Source organism: Capra hircus, chromosome 9 (assembly GCF_001704415.2).
Source record: "Capra hircus breed San Clemente chromosome 9, ASM170441v1, whole genome shotgun sequence".
NCBI lineage: Eukaryota > Metazoa > Chordata > Mammalia > Artiodactyla > Bovidae > Capra > Capra hircus.
The window spans coordinates 88,761,322-88,778,701 of record NC_030816.1 but is presented as its reverse complement, the minus strand read 5'-3'; the positions used below and the strand labels follow the sequence as shown (position 1 = coordinate 88,778,701).

General features: G+C 50.1%; 1 protein-coding gene across 2 annotated transcripts; it reads left to right on the top strand.

Annotated features, from left to right (window-relative positions):
* Positions 44 to 15,809, top strand: SFT2D1 (SFT2 domain containing 1). 2 transcript variants are annotated; one of them, XM_018053457.1, is made up of 8 exons: positions 44 to 197; positions 7,015 to 7,101; positions 7,633 to 7,715; positions 9,511 to 9,592; positions 10,497 to 10,532; positions 12,012 to 12,070; positions 13,674 to 13,703; positions 15,269 to 15,809. In XM_018053457.1, exons 1-8 carry the CDS (start codon positions 135 to 137, stop codon positions 15,306 to 15,308), a joined length of 480 nt encoding a protein of 159 aa, XP_017908946.1. In that variant the 5' UTR covers positions 44 to 134; the 3' UTR covers positions 15,309 to 15,809. The 2 variants fall into 2 exon arrangements, with proteins under 2 accessions (XP_017908946.1, XP_017908947.1); XM_018053458.1 differs by lacking the exon at positions 15,269 to 15,809 and adding an exon at positions 13,844 to 14,668 and having other exon boundaries at positions 45 to 197.

Below are 17,380 nucleotides of genomic sequence, written 5' to 3'. Positions count from 1 at the left end.
AGGACGGCCGCCGGGGGGCGGAGCCGGTGCGCCGGAAACTGGAGACCGGGACTTCCGGCCGGCTGGAAGAGTCTCGACTTCCGGGGTTTCTCAGGGGCTGAGAGAGGGGCGGGCCGGGCGCCGCGGCTGCGGCCATGGAGAAGCTGCGGCGGGTCCTAAGTGGCCAGGACGACGAGGAGCAGGGCCTGACCGCGCAGGTAGAGAGCCGGCGCCGGGGGCGCGCCGGGGCGGGCGCGCGGAGCTGGGCTGCGGGGCAGGCGCCCGGCGCCTCTCGGGAGGGTCTGGGGAGCCTTCGGGTGTGCGTGGCGTCTCTGTGGCGTCTGCGGGTGCTCGCGGTGAGGCGCCTCTCCCCCCCGCACTCCGTGGGGCCTTGAGACCCTCAGGACCCCGCTTCGCTGCCCGTCTCCCTCCCCCAGAGAGCCCGCCCGGCCCCGCGCCGCCGTCCCCCAGCCTCGCCCGGTGCCCCGCGCCCGCTGTGGACTCTGAACCCAGGCTGGCGGCGCGATAGGCGTGCGGGTCCCGGTGCTGCAGAAGCGGGAACCGCGAAGCTCCGTCGCCTCTGTTAGCCCCTGGAGTTAAGGGAGGGGTTGTGAGTGTGTGTCTAGTCTTGTGGAAGGAGGGGGACTGGAGGGAGAAAAAGAAAAAACAAACTCAGATGATTGAGAAGTGAAATAATACGGAATCAAAAGCTGTCTGTTGACCTCTATTAAGAGATTTAACAAAAAAACAAAAAACCCCTTGTCTCTGTGGTTTACCCACGAGACTTGATCAGGGTTACTTCCTCTATTTAGAGGGTTAAAAATAGTGCGGCAGGAACTGCTGTGTAAGTATCTGTGTTATTTGCCTGCAGACAAATTCATGCTTGCCTGTCACCGAATTGGAACATTTAAAAGGATGCAGTATTACAGAAAGACCTTTTATTTGTCCCCTCTCCTGTCCTAACTTCCTTCCTTGTGGTCATAATTGTTCCGCACCTCTAGTGAACAGGATTCGGGACGACTCTGAGGGTTCAGAGACTAAAAGAAAGCGTCTGCTCTAGATGAACTCTAACCAGTTTGGCAAATCATAACCTTAACATAAGAACCAGTAAATAGTAATATGAGAAACGTCCTTTAGACACTGCTGCCTAAAGGCGAGCCCCCGCAGCACCCACAGACGCCACCCCGCTTATTTATTGAACCACTGTTTTTTGCTTCCCTTTTTGCTCTAGATCTGTGCTATAGGCAGCAGCCCTAGCGACATGGGGCTATTTCAATTTAATTAGAATTAAATAAAATTTAAAATTGCAGCCACATCAGCCACGTTTCAGGTGCTGGCTAAGCGTGGAAGTTAGTGGCTGTTGCATAGGACATTGCAGGCTTGGGACACGCCACTCAGAAAGTCCTGTTGAGCTGCTCTAAAACCTTGGGGACAGGAGGGTAAGGGTGCCTCTTCTCTTGAGCCCACTCTCTAGAGGGGAGAAAGATTACGTAGAGAAGTCATTGATGGAAGCTGGGAGTGACTGGAAGGGACATGTGCTGTGAGTTCAGAGGAGGTGGTCATTTATTCATTCAACAAATATTTTGGTACCTACATGTGTTTGGTTTGGCTTCCCCCACATGGAATTTATATTTTAATTGGGAAAAGCAGTTAATAAACAAGTAAATATAAAAATATGTCAGTCAGTGGTAAGCACCATGGAAGAAGGTAAAGCAGGTTGAGGAGGTTGGGATTGCCTGATTGTGTTGGATGGTCATTGAGGGCCTGTCTGTCAGGGTGACATTACAGCGTCCCTCTGAAGAGTCCCCGGGGTACCTGGGCAACTCATGCAAATGTAGATCCTGAGAACAGTGCTCAGCTTGTTGAAGGCCAGTAAAGAGGCCGGAGTGTCTGGAGCCAGGGAGAGCGCAGTTGGGCTCTGGATTACGTGGGGTCTTGCAGGACCCAGTGAGGGTTTCAGCTTTTACTTTCAGCGCTGAGGAGCCGAGGGCAGAACGGGGATGTGCCTGACTTGGATTTTAAAGGATTGCGCTGGCAGGCCCATGGAGAACAGATGAGGGGCAGAGGACTCTGGGAGTGGCCCTGGGGAGAGACCACTGGCCGGATCAGGAAGATGGGAGTGACTGTGGTTTGAAGTGAGAGTGGGCAGGCTCTGTAAATGGCCTGGGTATAGAGCTGGCGGGGTTAGTGATTGACGGGTTGGATGCGTGAGCGCTGAGGGAGCCAAGGGCGCCTCTGGTTTTGACCTAAGCAGCTGAAGAGAGGGAGTCTCCCTTAGCTGGGCCGTGGAAGGCGCAGGTGGTAGGGCGGGGAGTGGGGAGAGTCTGGATGTTGAGTCTGAGATGCCAGCTGCTGAGTGGAGAGGCAGGAAGGCTGCTGGGTGTGAGATGCTGGAGGAAGTACTCATGATAACCAAGGGATTGTGGGCAAGCAGACCAGAGATAAGGCTCGGGTTTGACCTCTGGGCCTTTCCAGTGTGAGGAGCTCAGGAGTGAGGGGGCAGCCAGGGAGGAAGCGGGGAACCTGGAGAGGGCAAGGGTGGGGGAGCAGAGACCAGATCAGTTCATGTGAGAGCCAAAACTGAAGGGGCTCACTCAGCCGGCAGTCACTTTGGCCTCTGGCTAAAGCCGGAGGACACGCCAGCTGCCTTGGGCTCGTCTTCCCCCAGCGGTGGGTGTTGATCAGGGGTCTGGTGGGGCAGTGAAGGCCAGGGGTCAGGCAGTTTTATGGCCTCCGAGGTCACGGGAGAAGGGCAGGGACTGAGGGATGAGTCTGCAGGGCCCCTCCCCTGCTGCCCGGCTTTCCTGAGGGCCTCGGGGCTGGGAGCGCAGGGGATGCAAGGATAGGCCAGCCGCCCATCCCTGACCGCAGGCAGGGGCCATGCACCGGCCGTGCACCAGGCCTGCACCTTCTCCCAGCTCCTTTTAACCAAGAGCCAGATCACTCGCCTGGCACTTAACACAGGCCCCCAGGAGCCCGCAAGAGGGCCTGTGTTAAGTGTTAACTTTGTTGAGTGAATCAGTGAATGAAGGAGCGGAGGCTGGAGGGTGAAGTCATACTTTCTGTGTTAAGGTAGAAGAGGCTTAAGCATGTTCAGTCCTTGATGGTCAGTGGTGTAGGGGGTGGGGGTGGTGTCTCCAAGGCAACGTGGCTTTCTGTTGACCTTGGGGAGAAATCCCACTGGGTCAGGTCCCTGGGAGGTCAGAGGGCGTGGCACCTAACCTTGCGGCTAGGTTGAGCTTTGCCCTCTGTGGTGGTGGGAACAGGAGGAGGTGAGGGTCCCAGGCAAGCCTGGTGGTGGGTGGACGTCCGTTCTCTGCGGCAGATGGAGGAAGCCCAGGGAGGAAGCCCTGGCGCCAGCAGAGGCGCCTGGCAGAACTGGAGCCTGAAGTGGCAGTGGGGCGGAGTGGTCAGCGGTGGTGGAATGGGAAGGCAGGGTGCCATGGACAGCCATGCGCAGGGGAGGCCCAGCAGGCCGGGGCCAGGGCTCTTGAAGTGCAGATGCCCTGGTTTGATGTCCTGTCGTGCGTGACTGCCCAGAGGACGAGCAAGGAAGGCTTGAGTCATGAGGGGGTGTTGCTAGGTGGATGGAGAGAAGGGGAACCTCTGCTTTCTGTTGAAGCGAGGCACCCTGCCATCTATGCTGGAAAGAGGGGGCTAGCGGAGCGGTGAGGTGGGAGCCCAGGGGGACGTCACGGCTGGAGAGCAGTGGCCTGGGCTTGGACACGGGGTCATTTCAGGGCGTGAGAGACCCTGGGTCCCCGAAGGGCGGGGAGCAGACAGGCTGGGCTGTCAGTGGCTGCAGCAGTCGGCCCAGGCTCTGCTAGGAGGGGGCAGGGCCTGCGGTTGGGGTCCTGGTGGGAGAGGGTGACCGGGAGAGGGACCCGGAGGGCTCGGGGCGTGGCCCCGTGGGGAGGGTGTGCACGCCTGCTTCCGCTGCTGTCGTCCGGGCGGCTCCGTGTTCTCGCCGTCTCTGCAGGTGCAGCTCTGGGAGCTCAGTGCTCGGCGGTTCCCTTGACTCGTGGGGTGGTCGCCTGGGAGGTGGGCTCTGGCCACCAGGGCCTGCCTCACGCAGGTGTCCACATCCCGACTCTTCCATCCCCGTGGTCCGTTCCTTCACCAGCAGTACCGGTGCTGCTGGGGGGATGTTTTCCTCCATTGTTTCTGACTCATTTTTCTCTTTTTAATAAATTTCTAGTTGCAGGTGCTGTTGATTTCTTGCCACATAAAGAGGACACAAGAGAACAGGAGGGTCGCTCCTGCTTCATGAGATGTACTTTTTGCTTCCTCTCCCTTTGATAACAAGTGAAATGACTGGTGGCAATTTTAGTGTGTATTTCTCTTTTAAGACTCAATGTATGAGATCGAAGCACTTGCTGCTTTAGCTGGGCCCCTTCCTGATCCAGGTTGGACCACACGTTGCACCTACCAGCTCATGCTAACGCCATCTGTCTGCGGGGTCAGGGCAGGGCCTGTTTTTTTGGCACTATAGATGGACATTGTAACGTTTTCCCAACGTTACAATGTGAGTTAAGCGATCTGTGATATGTTTTTGTGTCCTGGACAATCTTTGGGGCTTGGGACAGGTCATTTGCTTGTGGATCGAATATTCCAAATTTGCAAATGGAAAAAATTTGTTTGGCAGATGACAGAGAAAAAATATCTGCTGTTGTACAAAGGGCTGTGCTGAAACCAAGTCAGACAAAGACCACGGGGCGATTGAAGCTTGAAAGAAAGTGAACACGAGCCCTGGGTCCTCACTCCCTGCTGAGTCCCGCCCCCCCACCGTCACCATGGGTCCGCACTGACCACTTAGGAACCCTGCCCCGGGACACCGTGTCTGACCTTTCACAGACCAGCAGACCGTTCCCTGTCCAGTGCGCCGTCTCCAGGGTTCATTCTCTCCCATGTGGTTAAAATGTACTTGATGTGTATTCTTCCTGATCAGAAAAAAAGTGAAATTTTAGATGTTGTTATAGGCAAGTTCATTCTTTGTTTACAGTGGTCAGTTTTAGTATAAACAGATGACATTGCTGGAAACAAGATTGTTTGTAAAGCAAATTTAAAAAACATTTAAAATGTGTTAAAATAGCGATGGATGTTACGTTGGCAGAATCTTGATTTAGTTGTTTTTATCTACTTTTCATGCTACGTAAGGATTCACAGACTAATCTGTTGAGGTAAGGAATGTAGACAAAAGTATTTTCAGCTTTTGTATACGAAACTATTTTTGCTTCCTTATTTTTAAAAATACATTATAAGCATGTGGTCTTTTAAGTATATGGTAATACACGTTAGAAATTTAAATTTTGAAATATAAATCCTTATGGTATATTTCTCGTTTTCTTGAAACAGCTGGTGTTGATACTTTTTCAGCCTTATTGGGAACTAAATTGTAATAATGTATTTAGTAATATAAATATGTATTTACCATTTGCAACAATGTAGATGAACCTAGAGGGTGTTAAACTTAATGAAGAGAAAGACAATTGCTAATGTTATCACTTATACATGGAATCTTAAAAAATATGCCGCATGTAGGTAACCAGACGGAAACAGACTCACAGGCGTGGAAAACAGCTAGCTGTTGCCAGTGGGGAGGGGAAGCGAAGGCGAGACAGGGCAGAGGCGAGAGATGCAGCCGCTGTGCGTAAAGTAGGTGAGCAGCTGAGGTACCATAGAGCACAGGATGACGTGGCCGCTGTTTCCCAGTAACTTTAAAGGGAATATAATTTATAAAGTACTCAATCACTGTGCTGTACACCTGAAACAAATGTTACAGACCGACTGTACTTCCTGTAAAGAAAATGTGTACTTTAATCATGACTGTATGCCAGACTATTGTATGAAATATATGGGGTACGCTTTTCCCATATGATTTGGTTAGAATATACATGACATCCTGGAGTGTTTTTGCTCTAGAGTTAGTTATCATTTCAAAGCACGTTTTTAATAACTTAGGTCTAGGAAATGCAGGCTTTTGTGAGTTAGTTTTATTTATTTATTTATTTATTTATTATAGGCAAGTTCATTCTTTGTTTACAGTGGTCAGTTTTAGTATAAACAGATGACATTGCTGGAAACAAGATTGTTTGTAAAGCAAATTTAAAAAACATTTAAAATGTGTTAAAATAGTGATGGATGTTACATTGGCAGAATCTTGATTTAGTTGTTTTTATCTACTTTTCATGCTGGTTTCAAATGAGCTTTTTGTAACTGAAGTTGTTGGGGTACCCCGTGGCAGAGCCTGATGGCGGCACCCCAGGTCCTGGCCATTGGGCGGATGTACCCGTTGCCCATCAGCTCACAGATGTCCCCTTGGGCCCGCTCTGGAGTCACGTGGCACGCTGGGCCCTGCTCGTGACACACGCTCCGCCCGCCCCCCCCCCAACACACCCTGCATCCAAAGCAGCTGGCGGGAGGTGAGTCCCAAAAGGTCATCGGGCCTCATGGCTGGACGGACAATGGGGTGTGGTGTTCACTGAGCGCCAGCTGAGGTCACGGCTTCGCTCAGCCCCTCCCCTTCTCTGCCCAGCCTCCCAGAGTCCTCGGGGCTTCCCCTGGGACTGGCTCCCGCAGGACCATTGAGTCAGGCTCTGCGTGCAGGAATCTGGCCCAGACGCCCTGAGACACGAGACAGAGAAGGGTGTGTGTCCCGACTCCATCTCCGCACCCGTCAACAGTTTGCCGGTCTTGTTCCATCTTTCCCCTGGTTTTAATCAGTGAGCATTTTAGAATGGGTCTCATCTCGTATGCATCAGTGCCCCTCCTGGCCCTCCCAGGAAGAGTGTTCCAGAAACAGCGCTGTTATCTCATCTGCAGAGGTGACAGCGTCTCCGGGACAGCCCGATCCCCAGACTGTTTACATTCCCCTTCACAGCCGAGGAGTCCTTATATTCTTAAGCCGCACCACTGTGTGCAAAGTAAAACAGGTTCATCGTCTGTGTTAAAGTGAAGATTTGCTTTAATGTCATATAAAGCACCAGATTGGCCAAGTGGTGATTTAAAAACATGTTCTAATTCCCCTTCCTTAAGGTGCTTGATGCCTCGACGCTTAGTTTCAACACCAGGCTGAAGTGGTTTGCCATATGCTTTGTCAGTGGCATCTTCTTCTCCATCCTTGTGAGTTAAGCTTTATGTTGCTTGATAATTTCTGCTTCGCGTGAGACTAAGCATTCCATTTATCTGGACTGTTTGGATGGGACTTATTTAGTCACTTGAAATAAAGGGGTAGAGATCAATAAAAAGATGTAGAGACTAATATTTAGGGGGGTTTATGGATTGTTAAATTCACTGAAGAAAAACCACTGTGTGTGTTAGGAGAGTTGCAGTCAGTGGTTTAGAAGAGTTTATTACCTTTTGTAACTTGCCATTTATAAAAAGAATACTTAAATAGAATGAGATTTACTTAGATATATAAAGAAGATTATGGAATAGCTCATTTATATATACTCATATGCAAATAGGCATAAGATTCAAATTAGCAGATAACATTGAAAATTAACTTTTTAGGAAACTATAATTAGAGGCCATATGTTAACACATTTATGCTTAAATATCATTATATACTATCATTATTATAGTAGCAGGTTTATATTTTAATCTATTACAGTGATAAAATTATTTTTAAATAACTCTAACATCTTAACTCAGGGAACTGGATTGCTGTGGCTTCCTGGAGGCATAAAGCTTTTTGCAGTGTTTTACACCTTTGGAAATATTGCTGCATTAGCCAGGTATGTATGGAAGTTTGGCTTCTCAAAATGTTTTGTTTGCTGTCATTATCAAAGTTTTCTTTTCTAATAGGATATATTTCTGTAGGTCTGTGCATGTCGTGAGTTCAAAATTTACATTCCCTCAGTAAATACTTAGAGCCCTGCTGTGTGCCAGCTGCCTCATAGTGTTTATGGTGAGAAGAGCCAGCCTCTGGAGGTGCCGCCTGTGTGCCAAGCACTGCCTGTCACCCTCCATTGTACATCCAGGGGTAGCGACGCAAGAGAGGGGGCGGTCAGTCCTTGGGGAAACACCGAGGGAGGTGACCGGGCTGGGGTCCCACCCGACAGCCCTCTGGAGTCCCGGCTCATAGCTGCCTCGTGAGGGGGACAGTCAGATGCCCGGCCTGCCAGCCGGAGCAGATCCCGGGTGGCAGTGCTGTGCAGAGGGGTCGGGCGGGGCCATGTGGGGCAGTGACTCCGAGGACTGTGCACTGGGCGTCGGGGGGTCTTCTCTGAGGGCCTCGGGCGCATCTCTGGGGTGCTGCTGTCTGTCACAGCTGTGAGCTCTCAGCATTCAGAGGTGAGCCCCCGTCTCCTCAGGGACGTTCCAGGTCAGAGGTGGTGGCGAGGGGACGGGTGTGAACCACCGCTGAGCTCCGTCGGTCTCTGGGCCCATCCTGCTCCTCAGACAGCAGTCTGGAGGGCCTCGGGGAGTGACTGCACACTACCTTGCTCCTGGAAGCTCTGCACGGACACTGCTTCTGGAACTGACTGCACTGTTCATGCGCGCCACACGCGTCGAGATAAGGGGGCCGTCGCTGAATTGGCCCATGCTAAAGACAGACTGCCTTGTCCTCCCAGGCCGCCCGCAGCGGCCATGCTGACCCAGCGCTGAGAAGTGACGCTGCGAATGACTGTGAGAGGCATTCCTGTGTCATGGGATACACAGAGATTACAGTTTCCTTCTAACACTTGTTACTCAGTCTCTCAGTCCTGTCTGACTCTTTGTGACCCCATGGACTGCAGCGCACCAGGCCTCCCTGTCCATCACCAACTCGCAGAGTTTACCCAAACTCATGTCCATCGAGTCAGTGATGCCATCCAACCATCTCAACATCTGTCGTCCCCTTCTTCTCCCGCCTTCAATCTTTCCCAGCATCAGGGGTCTTTTCAAAGGAGTCAGTTCTTCACATCAGGTGACCAAAGTATTGGACCTACAGCATCAGTCCTTCCAGTGAACACCCAGGACTGATCTCCTTTAGAATGGACTGGTTGGATCTCCTTGCAGTCCAAGGGACTCTCAAGAGTCTTCACCACCACGGTTCAAAAGCACCAGTTCTTTGGCGCCCAGCCTTTTTTATTGTCCAGCTCTCACCTCCATACGTGACCACTGGAAAAACCACAGCTTTGTACAGACCTTTGCTGGCAAAGTGATGTCTCTGCCTTTTAATAGACTGTCTAGGTTTGTCGTTGCCTTTCTTCCAGCGAGCAAGCGTCTTGTAATTCTGTGGCTGCATCACTGTCTGCAGTGATTTCGGAGCCCAGGAAAATAAAGTCTGGCAGTTTCCATTGTTTCCCCCCCTGTTTGCGATGAAGTGTTGGGACCCGAATGCCATGATCTTCGTGTTTTGAATGTTGAGTTTTAAGCCAGCTTTTTCAGTTTCCTCTTTCACCTTCCTCAAGAGGCTCTTTAATTTCTCACTTTCTGCGATAAAACAGATTTAGTGAGATTGTTTAATTAAGCTGACAGGGTTTATTTTCTTAAAAGCACTTATTTTTACACAGATCCATCTCTCATTTCTTTTGTTTCAAATAGTACATGCTTTTTAATGGGACCCGTGAAACAACTGAAGAAAATGTTTGAAACAACGAGATTGCTTGCAACAGTTATTATGCTTGTAAGTAAATAATGATCATTTTTTTAAAAACTTTCATAGGAGGGTGTTTTTTGGCATTATTTATGAATTATCACCCACTTGTGTACAGAGGAACTCATGTTTCCTTTGCTGAATGTAATAGTCGCACCCTTCAGGCTGTGAGTTTGAAGAGTTGGGATTGTGCAGTATTACCTCAGTGATTGGCTGGGGGAATCCTGTTTTCTTGGGCATTCTCTAGCAGAGTAGCGCTGTGTGTCTCAGGTGGGAAGCAGAGCTGCATGCGTTTCAGTTTCCAGCCCCCGGCAACCTTTCTTACTGGACCACCGTATGGATGGGGCTGGAAGGTCAGGTCACTTCTGGGTCCGAGTCTTCTCTGGGAGAGTCTCCTGGCTTTTGTCCCTTCCCTGTTGGAGTGGTGGACAAATACCCCGTTCTCTGTCTTAAGACCTGTCCTCACTGCTTTCATCTGCCTGTCCTTGTCACTCTGGGGACAGGGTGTGGCGTGACAGTGTACTCTTTCTGTATGAAATGATTATGGACAGCTCCTTATGTAAAGCTAAGTAGAATAGGACCCCCTGTACATTAACAGTTGTACTAAACACGGTGTTGGTGGTTTGAGTTACTGAACGTTAACATAAGCATCACACATCCCTGAGAACAGCTGCCCTCACTCATGCATTCGTGAAACAGCATCTGTTGGCTTAGTCAGCAGATGACTTATTTCGTGTTTCCAGTTGGCCCCGGAAGATTGCAGCCATAGACTTTAAAATAATACTCAGGGAATATATAAGGACAGTTCGAGTAAGCCGTCGCATTGATTTTGTTGTGTGGTGTGTTATTATGCAAATGAGTGCAGAATTGTGTATGCATTTTTGTTTGGCCTTTGAAAAGACTCAAACTCGACCGTTTTCCTCGCCTTCCCCAGCTGTGTTTCGTGCTCACCCTGTGCGCTGCCCTTTGGGTAAGTTACCCCAGCCGTGTCTATTTCCTGCTGTGTGGCCCCTCACCAGGTAAAAGTGTCATCAAGCTGCCATCTCAGAGGAGCTCAAAGTCTGATTTATTAAAACTCACCGAAGACTGGTGTCCTTAAAGTCGTGTGTGTAGCGTCCCGTTAGTGGCCAGACTGGCAGTGGAGCCTGCCACCTGAAACAGAGGTGAGGTTCTTCCTGCTTCCAGGTCAGGACGGCCCCCGTGATCAGGGGGCCTGTGAGGGCCCCTCGCTGAGGGTCTGCTGTGTTGTGGCTCTCAGGCGGGGAGGGCATCTCAGGCTAAAGGTGTCCCAGCACCGAGGAGAGAGGGCCAGAAAGCAGGCCAGCCAAAACGGCACCAGGGACCAAGGACGCACTCGTGTACACACAGCTCTCCAGGAGCCTCTAGAGGAGCTTCATTGCAGCTCTGTTTACTTCCTGATGCTCCTGATCCTTCACTGTATTTGCGTATTGTTTCTTATCTACTTCAAAAGGGGATTGAGGTGGCTCTTGAGCTCCCAAGAACACGGTGTGTTTCAAAGATGATGGGGTGGTGTATAATGCACTTCAGAAATGTCCCACCAGAAGTGTTCTGAGTTTAATGATACAAGGACTGGGCTTTAGTTACACAAGAATTCACTAAGTACCTCAATTCCCAATTGTAACGTAAAAGAATTTTCTTAAGCAATTTTTGCATATCCCTGTGGGAAATTGATTTCTGATGTGGAATGGTCTAGCAGTCTGTTTATAAGCAGTAGATTAAAAATAAGTGAGGAAGTAAATATAAAGATGGACACATTCTAAAAATGGGTCATTTTAAAACAACCATGGAAACTGTTAATATTATTCCGGAAGATCACAGTGAAGTACAGTCTTACTTCAAAAAGTAACTCAAGGAAAGAAGGAAGTGCCAGTGAGTCGGAGACATGGATTCCACGTAGGGTATAGGTCTGCTGACCAAGTGGGCTTTTCAATGTCGATTTTGTTTACTTATTTTAAAAAAATACTTGCTGATGTATTTAGCTGTGATGGGTCTCAGTCGTGATCAGGAGATCTAGTTCCCTGACCAGAGGACCAGGGATTGAAACCCCGGGCTCCCTGCATTGGGAGCAGGGGGTCTTAGGCACTGGACTGCCAGGGCTGTGCCTTGATGTTGACTTTGGAAAAGTTAGCCTTGACTTAAAAGGCCTTACATCAAAGGAGGTTAATACTTTGAGCCTGTGCACAATTATTTCATTAACATTTAATGCCATATATTTAGCAGCATTTAAGTAAATGGAATCAGAATTCTAGAAAGAGGATAGAATTTGTGGATATTTAATTTTCAGATTTACTGAATGGAAATTTTGTCATACTAAATAATGAAATGAATGGAGCTATCAGTTACGTCTTTTGAAAGGAAGGAATTGAAGGAGGCTGTGAAAGGTATTTTGAAGCGTTTACCGGGTTGTGTCTGTCTTTGCTGTTGTCAGTGGCATAAGAAGGGGCTGGCCGTGCTGTTCTGCATCTTGCAGTTCCTCTCCATGACCTGGTAAGTCTTCCACTCGTCGGAAAAGGTCGTTTCCTCAGCGGTGTCGTTCCCTGCCTGTGAGCCTACGGAGGTCATTGGGGAGGTTCTCCTGGCCCCGGGGGAAAGGGCCTCCCGAGGGGTCCGGTGCCTGCGGTCTGTGGTGTGTCCCGGGTGGCGGTGATGGGCGGGGCGGAGACTCAACAGAGGCGAGCTGCAGAGAGGCGGGGCCGCAGGGCCTTCTGACGTCACGCCGGGAGGCGGGGCCATGCTGACGTCACACGGGGCTGTGGGGCCGCGCTGACGTCACACGGGGCTGCACGCCCTTCTCTGCTGTGCCAGAGAAGGCGAGCAATGAACGGGATGCTACCCGCACGCGTAAACCCAGGCCGGGCACAGGCTGAGCCCGGGGGATGGCGGGGACCCCTCGCTCTGTGCGGTGTGGCTGAGCAGCTGCCTCTGGCCCTGAGCACTCACTGCAGCCCTGCCTCCCCGTCTCCCCGCGGCTTCCGCCCCTCTGGTCCCTCCTGACTGGCCGTCCCCTTCACGCAGCCAGCCGCGTTCAGGGCTGGGCGGCACCGAGGGCCCGGTGAGTATGTGATTGATGGAACGTGTCCCCCTCGCATGCTTCCGGGTCAGACCAGAAAAGTGTTCCTCGCTGGCAAAAGGCCTTTAAGAGTGTTCTTCCTTTCCTCTTTAGACCCGAGTCTCGTTTTCTTCCGCGTAAGAATCAGTGAGCCCCTTCCTGAGCGCTGTGGGACATCTCGGTGTCGGCCAGTCTAGGAGCTGTGTGTGTGCTGCTGCTGTCCCTCCCTCTCCACTGAGGCAATGTCAGCACATGTTAAAAGCGCTTCTTTACCTGTCGCAAAATAACTTTCAGACGCTCGACTCTGACATACGGGAAAACCTAAATCTTTGTCAGTTTCTATTAATGTTACTTTTTGTTGTTGATGTGTACTTGATCGTGTTCTTCTTGAAGGAGAGTGCAGTGTATTCTGTTACTTTATAGTTAATTTTTTTCTTAATAATTTAAAAGTGGTAACCTGTTACAACAAAAGTTCAGACTTTAGCAGGCATCAGAATCACTTAAGAGTTTGTTAAAAACATAGATTGCTTATTAAAACAACAGTTTTTCATTCAAGAGGTGTGGGGTGCTGCTGCTACTGCTAAGTCGCTTCAGTCGTGTCCGACTCTGTGCGACCCCATAGATGGCAGCCCGTCAGGCTCCCCCATCCCTGGGATTCTCCAGGCACGAACTCTGGAGTGGGTTGCCATTTCCTTCTCCAATGCATGAAAGTGAAAAGTGAAAGTGAAGTCGCTCAGTCATGTCCGACTCTTAGCGACCCCATGGACTGCAGCCTACCAGGCTCCTCCGTCCATGGGATTTTCCAGGCAGGAGTACTGGAGTGGGGGGCCATTGCCTTCTTCTGAGGTGTGGGGTGGGCCCTGGTAATTTGCCTTTTTAGCAAGTTCCCCAGTGATGCTGTATGCTGTCTGGATCATGCTCTGAGAATCACTGTATAATATTCTGCTGCTTCCTTTTTTTATGCTGTTAGAATATGGCCATTTGGCATAAAGAAAAACGTCATTTAGATTAAATTTCAACATCCTTGAATTTTTCTTGCAGGTATAGTCTGTCATACATCCCGTACGCGAGGTGAGCCTCTTTGAATTTCATCCTGTTCTTTCTGCTCCTCTCATTCTTTTTACAAAGATGTCTAAATTTTAATAATTTTCATATTAAAATATGATTTACAGGGCCTTTTTTAAGATTGACTTTTACTTTTTTCCCAAAAGGAAATGAGTTTTTAAACAAGCTTGATAGGAGCTTGCCACATAAAGTGAAAACATGTGAACACGGGTCCCAGGTGGGCTGGGAGCTGACTGCAGATGTAGCACCTGAACACCTGCAGGTCGGGGCTGTTGGCGAGAGACCCTGGATCCTTCCACGACTGTAAACACCCAGTAAATAGGAAGTGAGGCTGATGCATAGATGTTTGGTTTAAGCCAGCAGAAACGTTTATTCTGTATGTTGAGGTAACTGCCATTAAAATTTTTTTTTTTTCCCCCCAGAAAAATGTGTTAATGTAATTGTGGAGGGAAAAGCAAAACTAACTGCAGACTTAAGCGTGAGGTTCAGAGGCATACTCTCTTAAGGCACAGCTTCTCCATGAACTCTGGAAATGTAGGTTGTATATGAAAACAGCGAAACTGTATGCCTAATAGAACAGTGAAGGAAATTGGTAGAAATTCTGTTTTTATTCAAACGAGTGAGTCTTTCTGACGAACACTTAAAGGAGAAAAAGCAAACCAGGGTGACCTAGAACAAGAGCCGGCCCTCGGGACCTTAGCTGGGAGGGCTCCTGCTGTCCCTCAACAAGGGGAAGAGGCACCCTGGAAACGGTGTCCACTCCGGTGCAGCCGGAGCTCACAGCCAGGGTGAAGCATTGCTCCCCTGATGCGTGGGCCTGCGCCTCTTATCCTGGGCTCACCCTAAACAGTCTGTGTAACAGTGATCATGTTGAGACTGACTGTCCTGGAAGGTGAATGAGGTCTGCTGCTGCTACTGCTAGGTCGCTTCAGTCGTGTCTGACTCTGTGCGACCCCATAGACAGCAGCCCACCAGGCTCCCCCGTCCTTGGGATTCTCCAGGCAAGAACACTGGAGTAGGTTGCCATTTCCTTCTCCAGTGCATGAAAGTGAAAAGTGAAAGTGAAGTCGCTTAGTCGTGTCCGACTCTTAGCGACCCCATGGACTGCAGCCCACCAGGCTCCTCCGTCCATGGGATTTTCCAGGCAAGAGTACTAGAGTGGAGTGCCATGGTCTAGCACGTAGATTTTTTTTTTTTTTTGGAGTTCTTAGAATGTAGTTATAAACATTTTTGTTTTAAAATCTTGTTCATTATTTCTTTTTTAAAATTTGTTTTTTGGGTTTTTTTTTTGTATTTAATTTCTTCACAAGAAAATTAGCAATAAGTGCTGGTTAATATTTCTAAATAAATAAATACCATTTCAACAACTAATAATTTATTTCCGTGTCTCAGTTCTTGATTTCAAGTGACACTCAGAGTTTTAGTTAACCAGGAAATGCGCTGGGGGTGTTCCACTGAGTTCTGATGGAAGAAGGTGATGGTGCATTTGTCTCTTGGCAGGAATCTTTTTGCAAGTTCACTCTGGAGGCAAAATTATTATATTTTTCCTTTTTTTTTTTTTTTTAAATCAGGGATGCAGTAATTAAGTGCTGTTCTTCTCTCCTGAGCTGAAAGCTGTTTGAAAAGAAGGAAACTGAAAAGATCTTTTAAAAGTTGATGTTCTGTTTTTGGTGCGGTGTCCTTTTCCTGATACAGTGATCACTCCAGAACAACTGCACCGACCATCTAAGCCCGTTTTGCGTACTGGTGAAACTGCGTACCCATTAAACTGTTAGGTGCTTGTGACAGTAAATTCATTATGTGCCATTAATACACTCTGTCAGAGACGTCGAGATTTTAATCATTGCCAAGTGTAAATGATTTTTAGCCAGTTTTAAAATCTTTTTTCTAAACAGCATTTGAGATGTGAATATTTAAGGATAAACCTACACTGCAAGATATATTCAGCTTTTTTGGTGGTTTTTAAGGGTCTACATTTTTTAAATATGTTTTTAAAATAAAAACTTTAAATGTGAAAGCTTTTACTGTAAGCTGAACTGCTTCATTGTATGTAATAAAAATAATATATGAATCTTCATAATTTTGAAATAAACCCACACTTGGAAAAAATAACATTTTCTTGATCAAGTTTGTGATTTTTTATTTTTTCAAGTTTATGTTTTAAGTGGGTGGTCTGTTGATTCAGTTGAATAAAATGTAGTTTGGACACTTGTGCTGTCTTTCTGCAGTAAAACGGGTAAGATAGGATCTCTATCCTAGTAACTGCCCTGAGGACAGGTTGGTGAGGGGTGAGAAGACGGAGTGACTGTGAAAATGTGTTCAGTGTGTTGTGCAGGGTGGGCCCAAAAACAGGCGGCGCGGACGCCGAGGAGGAGGGCAGGCCAGGCGGAGCGGAGGTGCAGGAGAGCTGACCACCAGGTCCGGGTCGGGGCCTGCCCGGCACGGTGAGGCCCGGAGGGAGGAGCCGGCCCACCCAGGAGGGAGCGCTGCGAGGCAGGGCTGGATCCGGGGAGAAGTCGGGACAGGCAGACGTCACCAGCTCCCCTCGCCCCTCAGTTCCCCCTGTGTCCCTGGCCCGTCAACGACCCGGTGTGTCCGCAGGTGAGAGCCTGCTCCTTAGGAAGGTGGCCTTCCAGGCCATGGTGACTAAGCCAGGACGGGAGGGGCTCCCGGGAGGCATGGGGAGGACTCCTGCGTCGAGGGGTCTGTGCAGAATCAGCACGAGGCCGGGCTGCTGAGCACAGAGGGGACACATCCAGTCCTGGGAGGGCCCTGTCTCCAGCCGAGGCCATGGTCGGAGCCTCGCCTTAGACACGTCCACCAGTCCCCAGAACCGGCGGGAAGCCGGGTGCTGTGCAGAGGACCCCTGGACAGGGAGCACCTGGAGACGGGGTGCGGCCGAGAGTCCACCGAGATGGGCCCGAGGGACCGACCGACCCCTGAGACAGCAGGCTGCAGCCCTACGGAGCTCTCGGTCCGCACGGGACCATCTGTCCAGCCAGGCTCCAGCAGTGCAGGCGCTCCGGTGAGCCACACCAGGCCCTACCAGGGAGGAGGGACCCCACGATGGGCCTCAGAGCCTGGGGGTTGTGTGGGACTCGGTGGACGTGTGTCCCCAGCAGGGAGGGACGGCGTGAGAGGCCTGCCCAGGCCCTCTGTGCCCTGCCCTGGTGTGAGAGTCAGATGGTCTCGTTAACCACAGACTTCCTCATCAAACTTTTCCCTCATGCTTCCTCAGGGCGGGGGCCCCTTTGGAGCTAGCCTGTCATGGTCGGAGGTTCAATCCTTAGCAGGATGGCCCCCAAGTGAGGTTCTACGGGTATTCGCTCCCTAGGACAGCGTCCTTAGAGCGGGTCCCTTGTGCCACCTGGCAGGCAGTACAGCAATGCTCAGCGTGGCCCAGGTGAGGGACCCTCCCAGCATCCGCTGGGTAATAACCCTGACGCTGCACCCTGTACTACTGGAGAAGGCAATGGCAAACCACTTCAGGATTCTTGCCTTGAGAACCCCATGAACAGAATGAAATGGCACCTCATGCGAAGAACTAACTCATCTGGAAAGACTCTGATCTGGGAAAGAGTGAAGGCGGGAGGAGAAGGGGGCAACAGAGGATGAGATGGTTGGATGGCATCACCGACTCAATGGACATGAGTGTGAGCAAGCTCCGGGAGATGGTGAAGGAC

What these genes read in the sequence shown, in the direction of transcription:
- SFT2D1 (XM_018053457.1), top strand. Translation starts at nt 135, where the DNA reads ATGGAGAAGCTGCGGCGGGTCCTAAGTGGCCAGGACGACGAGGAGCAG. An exon ending in GCATCTTCTTCTCCATCCTT is followed by an intron (nt 7,102 to 7,632) that starts GTGAGTTAAGCT and finishes ATCTTAACTCAG; the next exon opens with GGAACTGGATTGCTGTGGCT. An exon ending in TTGCAACAGTTATTATGCTT is followed by an intron (nt 9,593 to 10,496) that starts GTAAGTAAATAA and finishes CGCCTTCCCCAG; the next exon opens with CTGTGTTTCGTGCTCACCCT.